Below are 13499 nucleotides of genomic sequence, written 5' to 3' on the forward strand. Positions count from 1 at the left end.
CACCTGTATGTCCATCACCAAATCACGCCGGAAACAGAATCAGACCAAACCCACAACACAGAGACCCACAGCAGCGTGCGCTCCACCTGCTGCTCCCCCAGCCTCCGGGGTCATGGGCCGTGTTAAACCCCCGCCGCCTCGCACGCTCGGCGACCCCGCAGCCGCTCCCGCACACCTTTCGCGCCCTCCGGCCTCACCCCGGGCTCCCACAGGGCCCTGCGGCCTCACGGCTCTGCCCGGCTCTGCCCGGCCCTGCAGGGCTGCCCCCCACCGCGGACACCACCAGACCCGGCCCGGGACAGCCCAGGATCCCTGGGAAGGTCACAGCCGAGCCCGAGCCCCGCTGTGGGTGGGGGCTGCGCGGACAGGACTCCTTTCTTCGTCCTGAGAGCGAGGCTGAGCGGGAGAAAAACGGCGTGAGGCAGGCCCCGTGCTGTCGCCGACACGCACCTGGTAGAAGTGGGTCAAAATCCGCAGCTGCGAGCACATCTTCGGGATCGATTCTCGGAATTCCTGAACCCTCTTGTTCTCCTCCTCCTCCTCCGCTGCAGTCACTCCCCACCGGCCCTGAAAGATCGGAAGGACCAGACGACATTACAATCTGGGCACAAGAAGCTGCCGGGGGAGGACTGGGCTGGAGGGAGGGAGCGCGCGGGGAGACGGCCGCCGTCCACGCCCTCCGGGCCGCTCCGCCCTTTCCCGAGAGTCTGCCGGCACCGAACTGTGCTCTCGCGCACTCTTTCCGGTTAGTAAGACCCCCAGAGATCCTCCGTACCGACACGCAGGAGCACAGAGAACCCCGGCCTGGAGTACCACACTGCAGAACACGGAACACTTTCCATCCTTCGTCGCAGGCTTTCACTTCGTTAGTGAAAGCGACGCCTGTGTCTCCCCCTCATCGCCGACGGTTTCCAACACACCTGCCGCGTGAAAGCAGAACCAGACGGTTCCACGTACCGGAACCCCTTCACCCTTGACTTCGGTGGGAAAGCTTCTTGCCACTTCTCCAGGCACGGCTGATCTTCCTGTACTGGAGAGACGTCTACTTTGATTTTTAGGATGGTTCTTAACGAATGCGGAGTCTAAATGCCTTCTCGGCCTATACAGGAATCAGCACGGGATTCTTGTCTTTTTATCAGCAGAGTTATCTCGTCGTTGACACAAGGATAAAACTTTTACTTCTTTTACAGCTATTCCTTCTGGCACCCTCTGGAAGCTGAAGCCTTTTATCCTTCATGTGCAGATTCACAGCCCGCCTCACGGTGCTCGCGCGTGTGCAAGGCAGGGTCGAGACGGCCGCCTAACACCACTTGCCAGTGCTCCATTCCCCGCTGTTCTCAGCCGAGAACAAATGATCCAGAATGTGTAGGGCTCTTTCTGGATGTTACTCTGCTCCGGACGGTCCTTGCTTGAGCTCACTGTTCTCACTGCTCTAATTTTGGAAATCTTGAGGGTGTACGTACACTCCACCACAAATGCATACCATCTCGTCTATGCTTGTCCAAAATCCGCCCCCGAGGCGCGCCCCGGTATCTGCACATAGATTTCAGAATCACCATTTTCTACCCCTCCCCCAAAACTTACACCCTCAAAAAATCCCGAAACTGTTGGGGATTAGAACTGGGACTGCACTGAATCTGAGTTCCTGTGAACACAGTCTACGCTTCTGCCTTCCGCGGGGCCCTCTGCCACCCCTGCGATGCGGCGTGAGGGGCCAGGGAGCACGCGTTTCGGGCTCCGTGTGCCGCGTGATCTACGCCGCTACTCAGCGCTCCCTCACAGCACACACGCCGCCACAGGCCGCGTGGAAATCACGGGCACGGCTACTCCCGTCACACCCCACCTCCGGAGACACACGGGAGGCCAGGCCCGGCCCGAGGACCGTCGGCCGCCAAGTCTGTTTCACAGTTTCCTCAACTGCAGCCTTACCCATACTTCGGTAGACGTTAATGCTCTTTTAAAGGCATATGTTAAAATTTTATTTTGTTTGTGGCGGATAAAAATAAAAGTGATTTCTGCATAATGACCTTGTTTTAAGCCACCTTGATAAAGTCACTTATTCTATTAATTCACCTAAAGATTATTTTAGATTTTCTATGTCCACAACCATGACTTTTGCCCCCACATCCCCAGAAAGAAAGAGAACGAAACTGCTCGCTCGTGTGTGCGCCTGCATTTCCCTGTCTCAGCGGCTAGCACGGGCTCCACGGCCTCCGCGGCCACGGCCACCGCTGTGCTGACCGGGAGACACGGGCCTGGGTCTCGTCCCAGGACAGCACCGTTAGTATGAGGTCTTGACTCAGGCCTTTTAAAGAGACCTTCCAGCAGCCTCTCCGCAGTGTCCAACGAGCTCATCCGTCGAGAGACTGCACGGTTCTCTCCGGTGGTTGGTAAACGTGGAGACTTACACCACTTTCATCAGAACGATACATGAACTCTGCAATTATGGAACGAGCCAAAGCGTATCTGTAATGTCCCATCCTTTGATACATCCCAACTCGGTGACATGGTCTTTGGGCTGCAAGACACAGACGGTGCAGAGCAGGAAGCAGCAAAGATCTGTGTCATAGATTTGACTGCAGAACCAGGTCAGTACTTCACAAGATTAAATTCAATTTTGTTTTATGAGTTAAAAGCAAAACTAAAACCATTTGCCTACTGAGCAGGGGCGTACCGTCCAGGGAGTCATAACCACGTCAAGTGCGCTAGACCCCGGATTCCGAGGTGCACAAATGTGCGCCCCACTGCCAGCCTGCTGGGGTCCGCCCGTGGGGACAGCTGTGCGCACGTCCGTGTGCCCTGGGGGAGGGGTTGTCAGACAGCAAGTGGTCGCCTGCTAACATTCAAAACCAGGATTTCCAGTGTAGAAGATAAGGAAAATGAAGTCCGTTTAAGCCTAAACTTGAATTGGAAACATCGTTATGAACCTAAGAGGGAAGAGAAAAGGAAGCAGAGAACCATGGTGGGACACCTTCAACAGCCCAAGGTCACGGATCCCACACGGTCACTGACAGCAGCCGCAGTGCGAAGCTTTGGCTGCCATGTGTCCGTGTGTGTCCGCCGGCCAGGTGGCGCAGAGCCAGGGCTGGTCTGCAGAGCCACCAGCGCCCGTGGACGGCAGCAGCCACAGGCTTACTCACGGGATGCAGGGGCACGCTGCCGTCAGGTCACACAGGGTGACAGCGAGGGTGACCGCCACGCCTGAACAGTCACAGCCTCTCAGGACTCCAAACACAGGCAGGCACACCATCTCCAGGACCATTTCAGCAGGGAAACTACCTGTGCTCGTGAGGACGCTGGCAACAAGCTCGTTATTGAAACGGAGAAGCCCCTGGTGGAAAAGCCGTACCTCGACCTCCCGCTGCTTCCTCTTCTCTTCGAACTGCAGTCGCCTCTGCAGCTCCCCCAGCGCTGCTCTGTATATGGTGTCCTGCGCGTTCTGAAGCTCAATGATCTGGTCAAACACGGCTCTGAGCTGGTTTAAAAGTGCCTGAGGACAGGAGACGGAGAGAGACTATAAACAAGCTGTCAGATGGCGTTCTCCCAGTGCTCTCTGACGCCCAGCGCTGCGCACGGAATACCCTGCCAGCAGCCCCCCAAACCGCAGCGCGGCCCCAGACCGCGGAGCCGTCAGCGTCAGAAAGGACGTCCACTGGATTCACTGGCGCCACACACACCAAGACCAGCCACGGAGGATAGGACAAAGGGGATCCGTAATACGATAAAGGACAGAGTCAGCACCACGTTTAAAATCCAGCGTCCGGCAGGTACGTGAGGACGGTGTGACACTGAAACGCATCACTGACGCCGGCCACCCGCGCTGCGCAGCGCCCCTCCCGGGCAGCTACCGTACGTCAGTCTTGCTTCCCCCGGTGCGGCACGGAAGAGGGCGAGAGAAAGGGCCCTGGAGCAGAGCTCACTGCGGTGAGTCAGCGCACATCCAGGCACGACACCAGACGCGCCCCAGCTGGGATGGCAAACTCCAAGGCAGTTGTGAGCCGGCGGGCTGGGGTCCCACGATGCGCAGCCAACGCGCAGAGACGTCCGGGGACGGACGAGGGAGCCCCACAGCCAACTGCAGGCTCGGCTCCACCCTCTGCCGGCTGCGACTTAAAAACCCACTAACAATTTGAGGAGAAAAGATAATTTCGAAATCACAGGAGAAAAAGTCTCGTGTTAAAGCGTAGCAGCCACTCACGACGGACACAAACATCCAGGCGCGCTCGGACAACAAGGCCCCTCCTTGATCTAAGTCCTGTGAGATCTCCCGGCAAACACCAGCGCAAACGGTGAAAGGATGAACATCCCTTTAATGTCGGGCATGAGCCAGGGGCCCTACCGTGCTGCCAGGGGACCCCGCTAACACCCCGAGGCAAGGAAAGGCAGGAAACAGACCCCCTGGAAAGAAACAAAACAGGCTTTCCTTGTAAAAACAGGATCTAGAAACAGATCTAGAAACCCCTGGGATGAAAAATATTGGATAAAAAAAATCAAAGTCATGAAATGAGTAACATTCCCCCAAACCAGCCACATGCCACAACTACGGTGCTAAGAACTTAAAAAAGACCTGCAAGAGGTTATGGCAGAACGAGGACACGACCTTACCGAGAGGCGTAGAGCGCCGGGGAAACGGGAGGGCTCCGTGCTCACGGACGGGGCAGCGCGGAAGCCGGGGCGGCGAGAACAGGCAGCACGGCTCGCAGCGGGGGAACGGCACTACGGCCAGTGAGGACACGTGCAACACCCCCTGCAGCCCCGTCCGGGGGACGCGCTCCACCGGGCCCAAACATGTCCCCTTGAAGGGTCGGCCACACACGGCCACAAATGTCAGTAACTTGCAGCCGCTGAGGCTGGGGTGGGGCAGCCCAGGACTCAGGAGAACACCGGGCTCGCCGCAAGGCTGCTGCTTCTTTTGAAGGGCCTGACCCGACAAGCAAAAGGCAAAACAAAAGACGGGGGTGCTCGAATATTTTGGTTTTTAGTGAAGCCTTATTTCTTCCATGTGCTTGTTTATCGTATTCCAGGAGGAATGAGCATTTCTGGAGGAGTCAGCTCATCCACAAGCTGACTGCCTGGGCTCTGTCCGCCGTGGCTCGGGAGGGAGGACTGGAACGCGCGTTCGGGGCAGCAGCGGCGGACGGCGGGACGCGGCGGACGGCGGGACGCGGCGGACGGCGGGACGCGGCGGACGGCGGGACGCGGCGGACGGCGGGACGCGGCGGACGGCGGGACGCGGCGGACGGCGGGACGCGGCGGACGGCGGGACGCGGCCTCCATGGCAAGGCACAGGCGGGACTCCCACCCGTGCGCGCCGCACCTGCCCGCTGCGGCCGCCGCACGCCTGTCACGCAGCCTTGTGCTCCCAGGAAGGGAGACCCCAAACATACTTCGCTTCTGTCCAGAACGGCGGCCTGAGGGGCGGCTTCGGGAGTGATGATCCAGCCCTCAGTGCCGTGACACCCTCCGCGCTCACGGGGACTCGGGGCGCCCCAGGACGCCCCGCACGTAAGCATCCACGACCACCAGAAAACAATGCCACAGGTGAATATGCTTCTCCCTGGATTCTGTTCCCAGCACTGGAAATCTTCCAGAGGCAAGAGGTGCGGCTGTTCCGTCCAGAACGGTCACACGCGCACGTGGCGGAACGCCGGCGTGGCCAGCTGCTGACACCCCTCACGGCCCACACGCAGGCCCACGTCGGTGCGGCCGTGATCCTCGCACATGGCCCGGTCCCCCGAAAAGCTTAGACTCTAACGACACTCATCTCTGTAAAACGCGACCCGTGGCTCCGAAGCCTCTAGGAACAGAGGTAGCGACTGCTACCACGTCCCTCACTACAATGACAGGCTTCTGTGAATCACAGCATTTACCTCTCACGGCTGTCACACCTCTTCCCACGTGACAGCGCGGCGCCGTCCCTCTGTTCTCTGTGAGCGCCTCCAGCACGGGCGCCACCCGCCGGACGGCTCACCAAGACTGCGGCTCAGCGGACACAGACGAGGCTCGCTCCCTGCGGCCAAGCTCAAAGGCCGTGGGGACACATTTCTTGAATTATTAGTTACATCCAAAGTGTTTCAAATTACTTGTGTGCCACTGTTTCCATACATTTCTGAAAGCTTTCTACATTGAAGCACCTTTGAGCAACTGTTTTGCACAGACGAGCGACAGGTGCGGCAGTAAAATCGGGCAACGGAGACAGCGCTTCCAGCCGCGGCTGCAGAGACAGCGCGTTTCCCTCGAGGAGGGCGCAGGGAGAAGCAGAGGCAGCCCTCCGCGAGCTGGAAATCTCTGTGAAGTCACACATTTTATCTCTAAAATGCACACAAAATTTTGGCTCTTACATCACAGTATCTTCGTTTCAACAGAAAACAATGTGCTCGCTGCTTCCCCAGACGTGGGAATGAAGTCAGAACTCACGAGGCTCGGCCGCACGAAGCAGCAACATCCGGAACAGGGGTCTATGGGGTAGTGACGCTAGAGCCCAAGCTGGGACCGAGGACCCTACAGTTTTCTAGACAAACAGCCGATCCTGTGACCCATGCAGCCAGACACACCCTTAACCGAGGCGAACACAGAGAAGACCCTGGTCCCTGGAGAAGACAGCAAAGGGACAGTCCGGAGCGCTCTGTGCGTGCTCACGCCGTCTGCCTCCTGAACTCACAGACGGGCGCTGTGTGCTGTGGCCTCGCACCGGCCGCCCGGCTCGCTCCATGCACGACACAACACCAGCCAGGGGGTCGTCTCTGTCCTCTGAGCCCCACGGATAACACCACTGTCACACTGAGCGAACGGACGGATGCGGTTACCTGCTCCGCCCTCCTAGACCCACTTCAGAGCATGTTCTGGCTCTAATTCCGCTCGGAAACAGCCCACCCAGAACGTCAAGCGATTACTAAAACAGCGCTAGTTACTACTAACGTGGGCTTTGGGCGATTTCTAAGATGTCCCGGGGACAGGAGCCCAAGAGGAGAAGACTCTCACTGCTCCCGCTTCCCAGCAGTCCCCAGAGCTTACTCTGGAGTCGGCGTCCAGCAGACAGCGGGAGATGATGGTGTCCAGGAAGCCCTCGTGCGCCGCAATGATGTGGTCCAAGTCCTGGGCCTGCTGCACTTTGTTCCAGAGCTCATCCCAGGAACATTCCAGCACCTAGGAGACACAACCGCGACACTCAGGGATAAGGTGTGTCTTCCCCGTCCTGCACCCCCGACAACGTACGCCACACAAAGACACGACGTGTTTCAACTGGCAGGAGGGGCGCGCCGGGTACCTCGAACGTGATGTAGTACTGCATCTGGTGGATGAAATGGACCATCTCGGACGCCAGAATGTGGCAGTGGTGCAGCACCCCGGAGAACTCTGCAAGCAGGCCGAAGAGCCGTGTCAGACGCCGCAGGCACACGTCAGCCGCCACAGGCTGCCCCCCAGCCCTGCACGGCTGTGCGCGCCCTCTCGAAACCACCGCCTCCAGCCTCCACGGTCAGCGCCTCCGCACAGGGAGTGGTCCTCCCATGGCCGGTCTCGGGCCCTCTGAGCTACGCAAGGGCTTAGCTGTCTCGTCAGATGTGCTACTTCACAGAACGGAAGGACCCGATAAGGGACGGCATAAAATACAGTAACTGCATCTGAAAATTAGGCCCATTTCACTGTGCGAGCCTATTTGCTCAGCTCTGCAGCTCTTTCACTACACGCCTGCCGCTGTGCAAGACCTCACGACTCCCAGCGATCTGGAGACAAAAGTGACCTTTCCTTGAGGGCCCCTGAGAGAGACATGACCCAGGAGGGAGATGGGCCTGAGCCCTGACTCTGTTCCTATTCTTTGAGAGATTACAAAACCACTGAAAGGCTCAGAGGTCACCACAGATAGCCATTCTCTGTTCATACTTTTAATTTTTTGATCAAAGACTCTGCCAGAGTGCGAGGGGACGACACCATGCCGAGGAGGGCTCAGGCAGATGGGCCCACCAAAGGGACGGTCACAGGCACATTTCAGTGTGGGTCAGACTGGGCATATGTTTGTTTCCAGCCCAAATGCCTTTAACTAGCTCCGCGGGCAAATGACTGCTGCATGCGTTTCTCCGAGAGCCGCCCTCGGCCCCTAAGTGTGACGAGGAAGTGAAACAAACACGGGACAGAGAGAGCTGCGGGACAGAGACTTGAAAAACGTCCGCAGTGCCCCGTGGGGACTCTGCTGGCTGGGCCGGCGCCGGGCCGTTGCCGCTGCAGCAGGCTACCTCAGGGGACGAGCGCGCTCCAAACCCCCCGACGTCCCCACCGTCGGGAACCCCGGTGTCCCTGGGCAGCGTCAATACTCCCATAAAGGACAGTCATCTGCGCGCCCAGAACGAAGGGTGCGTGCACTCTTCCTGTGGGCACTGCCCGAGCTGCCGACGGGGCTCCCTGACACCCAAGCCCACTCACCCAAACTGCTTTCGGCATAAAAGAGCGTCACAAAATGCTGTTTTACGTGGGAGTCGCCTGCGTCATGGCATCAGGAAGCTTCTAAAAGCAAACGAGTGCCACGTACAACACCACTTGGGGCTTCACCCCAGAGCCAGAGCGGCAGGGACAGAGCCACCTCTCCCCGGAAGGCCGGGCAATGGCACCTGGAGAGACCGCGTGTACTTACCAGCACACGCAGTGGCCTGTACAAGCCACACCCGTGAGGACCCCGGGTCCTACAGAAACCCAACGCCCCGCCGCTGCGCTGGCTTCAGGGCAGACTGCCGCACACAAACCAGGTCAGGGCAGGCGTGAGGTCCATCTGCAACTCCGTGCTGCCCTCTATGGGCTGCTGCGAGAACGTCGCGGCCGACGGAGACACCGCAGGCTCCGGGGAGACCGGACGGCGCTGCACCTCACGGGGAGGCACCTGCGCATCTGGAGATGCACCTTCAACAGCGCCGGCTTTGTTAAAAGTTGTAAAAAGCTTGTGTTTTTGTTTTTGTTTTTGTTTTAAGTACCCTAAAGCAGTTTCTTCACAATTCAAGCTGTATGTGTAACTGAGGCTACAATACTTAAAACCGACTGGACCGAGTCACCCGTCTGATTTACTTCTCAAGGTGAAGGGCTGGAAGAAGTTGCCAAGAAGCAGGATTTCTCGGACCCCCGTATGCGGAACCGCTCGTCACCACGAGGGCCCCGCAAACGCCACCCGCTGTCCTCTGCACAACCAGGCAGCCAGCAGGGACGCCAGCGAGGCGCCTCCCACCCCCCCCCCAGGCCACACTGGTCAGAGCCCTACACAGACCCAGGATCCAAGACCCCAGGAAGTGAGCGCTGCGGCCACGACCCTGCCCCCAGATGAGGGAACTGGGGCAGAAGACAAGGAAATGGGCTCCTGGCCACAACATGGTGCTGGCGGACGGCGGGCCTGCCTAGGCAGTGCCACTCAGCGTCTGCGCTGACCACGAACCAGACGGTTCACAGTCCGGCACAGGGAACTCCTTATAAAGGTCTAATCACCGAAGAGCCTCCTCCATGTATGCAAACTTGATACACACAGGGAGATACTTTAAAGAGAAAAATGTCTACTCATTTTTTAAGTTATCATTTCTGCAATCCAGAACACTGTCCATCGTACGATGAACATTATTATTATATTAATCAAGAAAGAAAAACAGCTGCCAATTACACAGGCAGAACGCGGCAGCACCCCCGTGGCCGTGCGTCCCCTACAAGGGCCTGACCACCCCTCCCACCGCCACCATGCTCACTTTTATTCTGAATAGGACCGGAAAAGAGATCATTGTCATAGCACTTCTCTGGAGGGGCCTCCATTCACTCCCCTGCCCGCTGCCCCGCAAACAGAGGATGAGAAAGAACACAAGCTCAGTGAACCGTGTTTGTCTACTTCATTCTGTTAGCCGTCAGGTGAAATACAAATTTAGTTGCCACTAACTGCGATACTTTTTAGATTAACTGAATCCAACAACAAAAACAACAAAACTCCATACCACTGGAACCCAAATCTTTAAATGATTTTTCTAACAACCTTTTCTGTCTAGCTGAAAGACAGATCTGCAGAAACAGGCACCAGCATCGCGGCAGACAGCGATCAGAAACTCCTGTGCCAAACACATCATTTCCCAGTGGAACTACTTATTCCAAAAAAGTTATTTTGACAAACATTACTGCAATGATACCTGGGTACTAATGACACCGCGCATGGGCACGCCAGCTATCCACCCCGTACAGGAGGGAGGAACTCCGGAAGTGGTTTCCAGAAGCACTTTATATGATCGCTCTGTGTTTTTGCCTCAGACTTACGCTTGGCAGATGTTTCTCAATTTTCTGTATTAACAAGACCTAATGAAGTAGCTGATTGATTTCAGCTCATTAAGTAGCCTGGACACTAACAACTTTGAAATACTCCTTATAAGTGGAAGAATGAACATCACACCCCAACAGAAACAGGAGCAAGAAACCAGTTTCCTGAAAAATAAGACACAAATGACAAAAGAAAGCATTTACACTCAACATTTAAAATGCATTGAAAACATTAAAACATAGGGACAATCCGCTTGAAGGCAGCACCCAGCTTTCAGCACCCAGCTTTCAGATGATCAATAGCAACACAGCCACCTGCCAGGCAGAGGGCTGGGCCCGGGGGCCGCGCCCTGAACCAGCACCTCGTCCCTGAAGTCATCTGTCCCCGAAGTCATCTGACGACGCACACTCGGAGCTGAAATCCCAGCACCAGCTTCACAAACATAAAGTAAAATGAGAATCCCTACCCGCCGGCCCAGCTGTTCCATCCCTAACCATCTAAGGAACCATTCAGATGCAAACAGATGGATCCTTACAAAAACGCTTATCCGGTTAGCTACATTCACGGGAAAAAAGAAAACCCACGCAACCGAAGAGACAGGACAGGATGGTACAAACGCACAGGCAGGAGCCAACACTCTGCTGTTGCAGATTCCAGGGGAGGTCTCAGCGACAAGGAAAGGGTCCGTGACAGAAGCTAACCCAGAGCTCTCCCTGGCGGCACGACGTTCCACTGGCCTGATTAACGCCACGCAGGGTCAAGTCCACTTCTCCCACACGCAGAAAACCGATCAGACGTCTGTGACCCTCGCATCAAAAGCAGAGCTTGCCGAGTCCTCAGTGCAAGAGTGAGGTCCCGCAGACCCGGGTGAGGGGACGGTGAGATCAGACGCGGGTCACTGCCAGCTAACAGCAGGACCTGCTACGGAGCCCGGGCTGCCCAGACGCCTCCTGCGAAGGCACAGCAGCACGGGGACAGAGCGGATGCACTGCTGGAGCCCGTCCGCATTTAGGCAGGAAGGGGACACGGGCACCACTCACGCCGCAGCACCAACGCCCTCCAGGGAGACCGCAAGGCCAGCCACAACGGCCACCCACAGCAGACACAGCAAGTGACCCTGAGCATAACGTGGCAAAGGGGGACAGGCGCAGGGCCAGGAGAGCGCAAGGCCCTGAGCGACAGCTGCCCCTCCTAACCTTCCCACACAGAGCAGCCCCTCCGCCAGGAAGCCCACACGCACTAGAGACCCCCGAAGGCAGCAGCTCCTCACCACGAGCCTTATGGTGGTTAGAAAAAAACGTTCCCTCTCACTTTCTTTACAGCCGTGTCAGAGGGTCCTTATTACCAGTTTTCTAAGAAGTGAGTCCAGAGGAAGCCAGGCCGGGAGCATAAGGGCATCCTGATCCCCAGGAAAAGACCAGCTGTGAACACAGAAGGCTGGGATGGCCAACACAAACTGCCCGTCGGGTCGACACACCGGCCCCCCTGGCTTCTGGGGTGTCATTATTCTGGAACTCTGGGAGCTGCTCAAGGATCAGCCTTGACCGAGTACACGTGGAGGGATCGCGCCTGCCTGTCGTCCGACAATGGCTCCTTTCTCAGTAATCACTTTCCCCAAAAGATTAAGAATCTATCACTGCTGTTTCTCTTGAAAGACACACTGCTGAAACACCTTCTCAAAGGTTTTAGACAGATAATTGAACGTATTCAGTACTTACACCGTAAAATAAGCCTGGCTACCTGACACGAGAATGCTCCTAACAGCTTGTAATTATAAAACAGTATGACCAAATGCTTCCGTGTCCTGGTTTACGAACCAAAACAAACATTCAGGCCATTTCCAAACAGACTAATCAACACACTAAGTGAATTTTAAATGAACCATTCATTCATTAAACAGCTTTCTCTCCTTAAAAATCAATTAATAAATCCCTATGTGAACACTAGAGTGCAAACGCACGGAGCTCTTAGAGAGACCTCGTGGTCTGGAACAACCTAACGTGACGCAGTTTTCTTCCCGATCTGCACGGAAACCCAGGTCCGCAGTGTTACAGCCTTCCCACAGACAGCACGCCCGCAAGCACGCAGGCGCCACTTCTCAGCCAGGGGACGGCACCTGGCTGTCCCTGCGGGTGCAGCGGCCGCCCGGGGCAGGCTTACCGGGCATGTTTCTCAGGAGCTTGGCGTTGCACATGTGGCCCTTCCGAATGTCGGTCAGGATGTACTCCATCCGCTTGGCCCTCCACAGGAAGTTAAACACCCGCAGGTAGTGGCTCATACACTCGCGCGTAAACACCTGGAAAGAAGAGCACGACACAGGCGGGTAGTCCTCTGCACAGCGCTCGAGCTTTCTTCATCTTTTTTTTAACGCAAAAAAAGCCAAGGAGCACACAATCAAGTCTCACAAATGCTAAGTAGCACGTGAGCAACTAACACGTCCTAGGAAGTCCCGTGACACTGAACCGCAGCGATCGGGGACACGCTGAGCAGCGCGTCACTCTCACATCGAAGCCACAAACTGAGCAACAGAGGCCTGGGCTTACGCGGCTGGTGACCGGTATGTTGAGACCTTTACACCCAGCCTAACCCTTAGTCGAACACGCAGACTCTTACTCCGGCTCCGGCTCCAGCTCCGCAGCAGCTTCCCGGGCCCAACCTCCCGAGGGAGATGTGAGGGGGATGAATCTGGGGGAGGCAGGGCCGGGAAGGACCCCCAGGCCGGGAAGGGGCTGCGGGTGGTCTTCCCGGAGGTCCAGCTTGCTCTTGAAGCCACTTCACCGCAACTGGCCCGCTGGGTCCCACCCTGGGAAGATGCGCCCTGGGGGCAGGGGTGGGAGGAGGCCTTCCTTCCACACTCACCTCCCCCCCATGGGGGCCGGTTAAATACGCATGTCAGGTGACCCACAAAGAATCTTCTAGAGTCGGTCTGTCCATGCAAACGCGGCTCCGACACTACTGTGTATGTGTGCACACAGATGGGGCGTGCGTTCGCTCTTTCCTGGATGCCTCTTGTGTGTCCCCAGCGCTCCCCCCGGCAGCACAAACCGGAAACAGGCCATCTAAGCGGGACCTCTGCCACCAGCAGTGCTGGGTTGGGGGCGTTCCCCCACATCACCCTCTTGCAGCCCCTATGCCCCAGCAAACCCACACTCTCCTCCAGCCCAGACCCCGCCTGCCCCTCAAGGACGAAGGCCACACGCCCTTCCTGGCCCCTTCTCGAGACAGGACACTT

General features: G+C 57.1%; 1 protein-coding gene across 2 annotated transcripts in view; it reads right to left on the reverse strand.

Moving 5' to 3' along the window:
- The window catches only part of TUBGCP3 (tubulin gamma complex component 3), a 66087-nt gene that overhangs the window by 3374 nt on the left and 49214 nt on the right, over window positions 1-13499 (reverse strand). For both annotated transcript variants that reach the window (XM_082701113.1, XM_082701112.1), the window contains exons 17-21: window positions 12428-12563; window positions 7268-7356; window positions 7015-7146; window positions 3350-3490; window positions 451-567 (exon numbers count right to left, since the gene is read on the reverse strand). In XM_082701113.1, the coding sequence (XP_082557239.1) occupies window positions 451-567; window positions 3350-3490; window positions 7015-7146; window positions 7268-7356; window positions 12428-12563 (615 nt within the window). The remainder of the gene's footprint in view (window positions 1-450; window positions 568-3349; window positions 3491-7014; window positions 7147-7267; window positions 7357-12427; window positions 12564-13499) is intronic.

The sequence above is a fragment of the Mustela nivalis genome (assembly GCF_964662115.1).
Source record: "Mustela nivalis genome assembly, chromosome: 15".
Classification (NCBI taxonomy): domain Eukaryota; kingdom Metazoa; phylum Chordata; class Mammalia; order Carnivora; family Mustelidae; genus Mustela; species Mustela nivalis.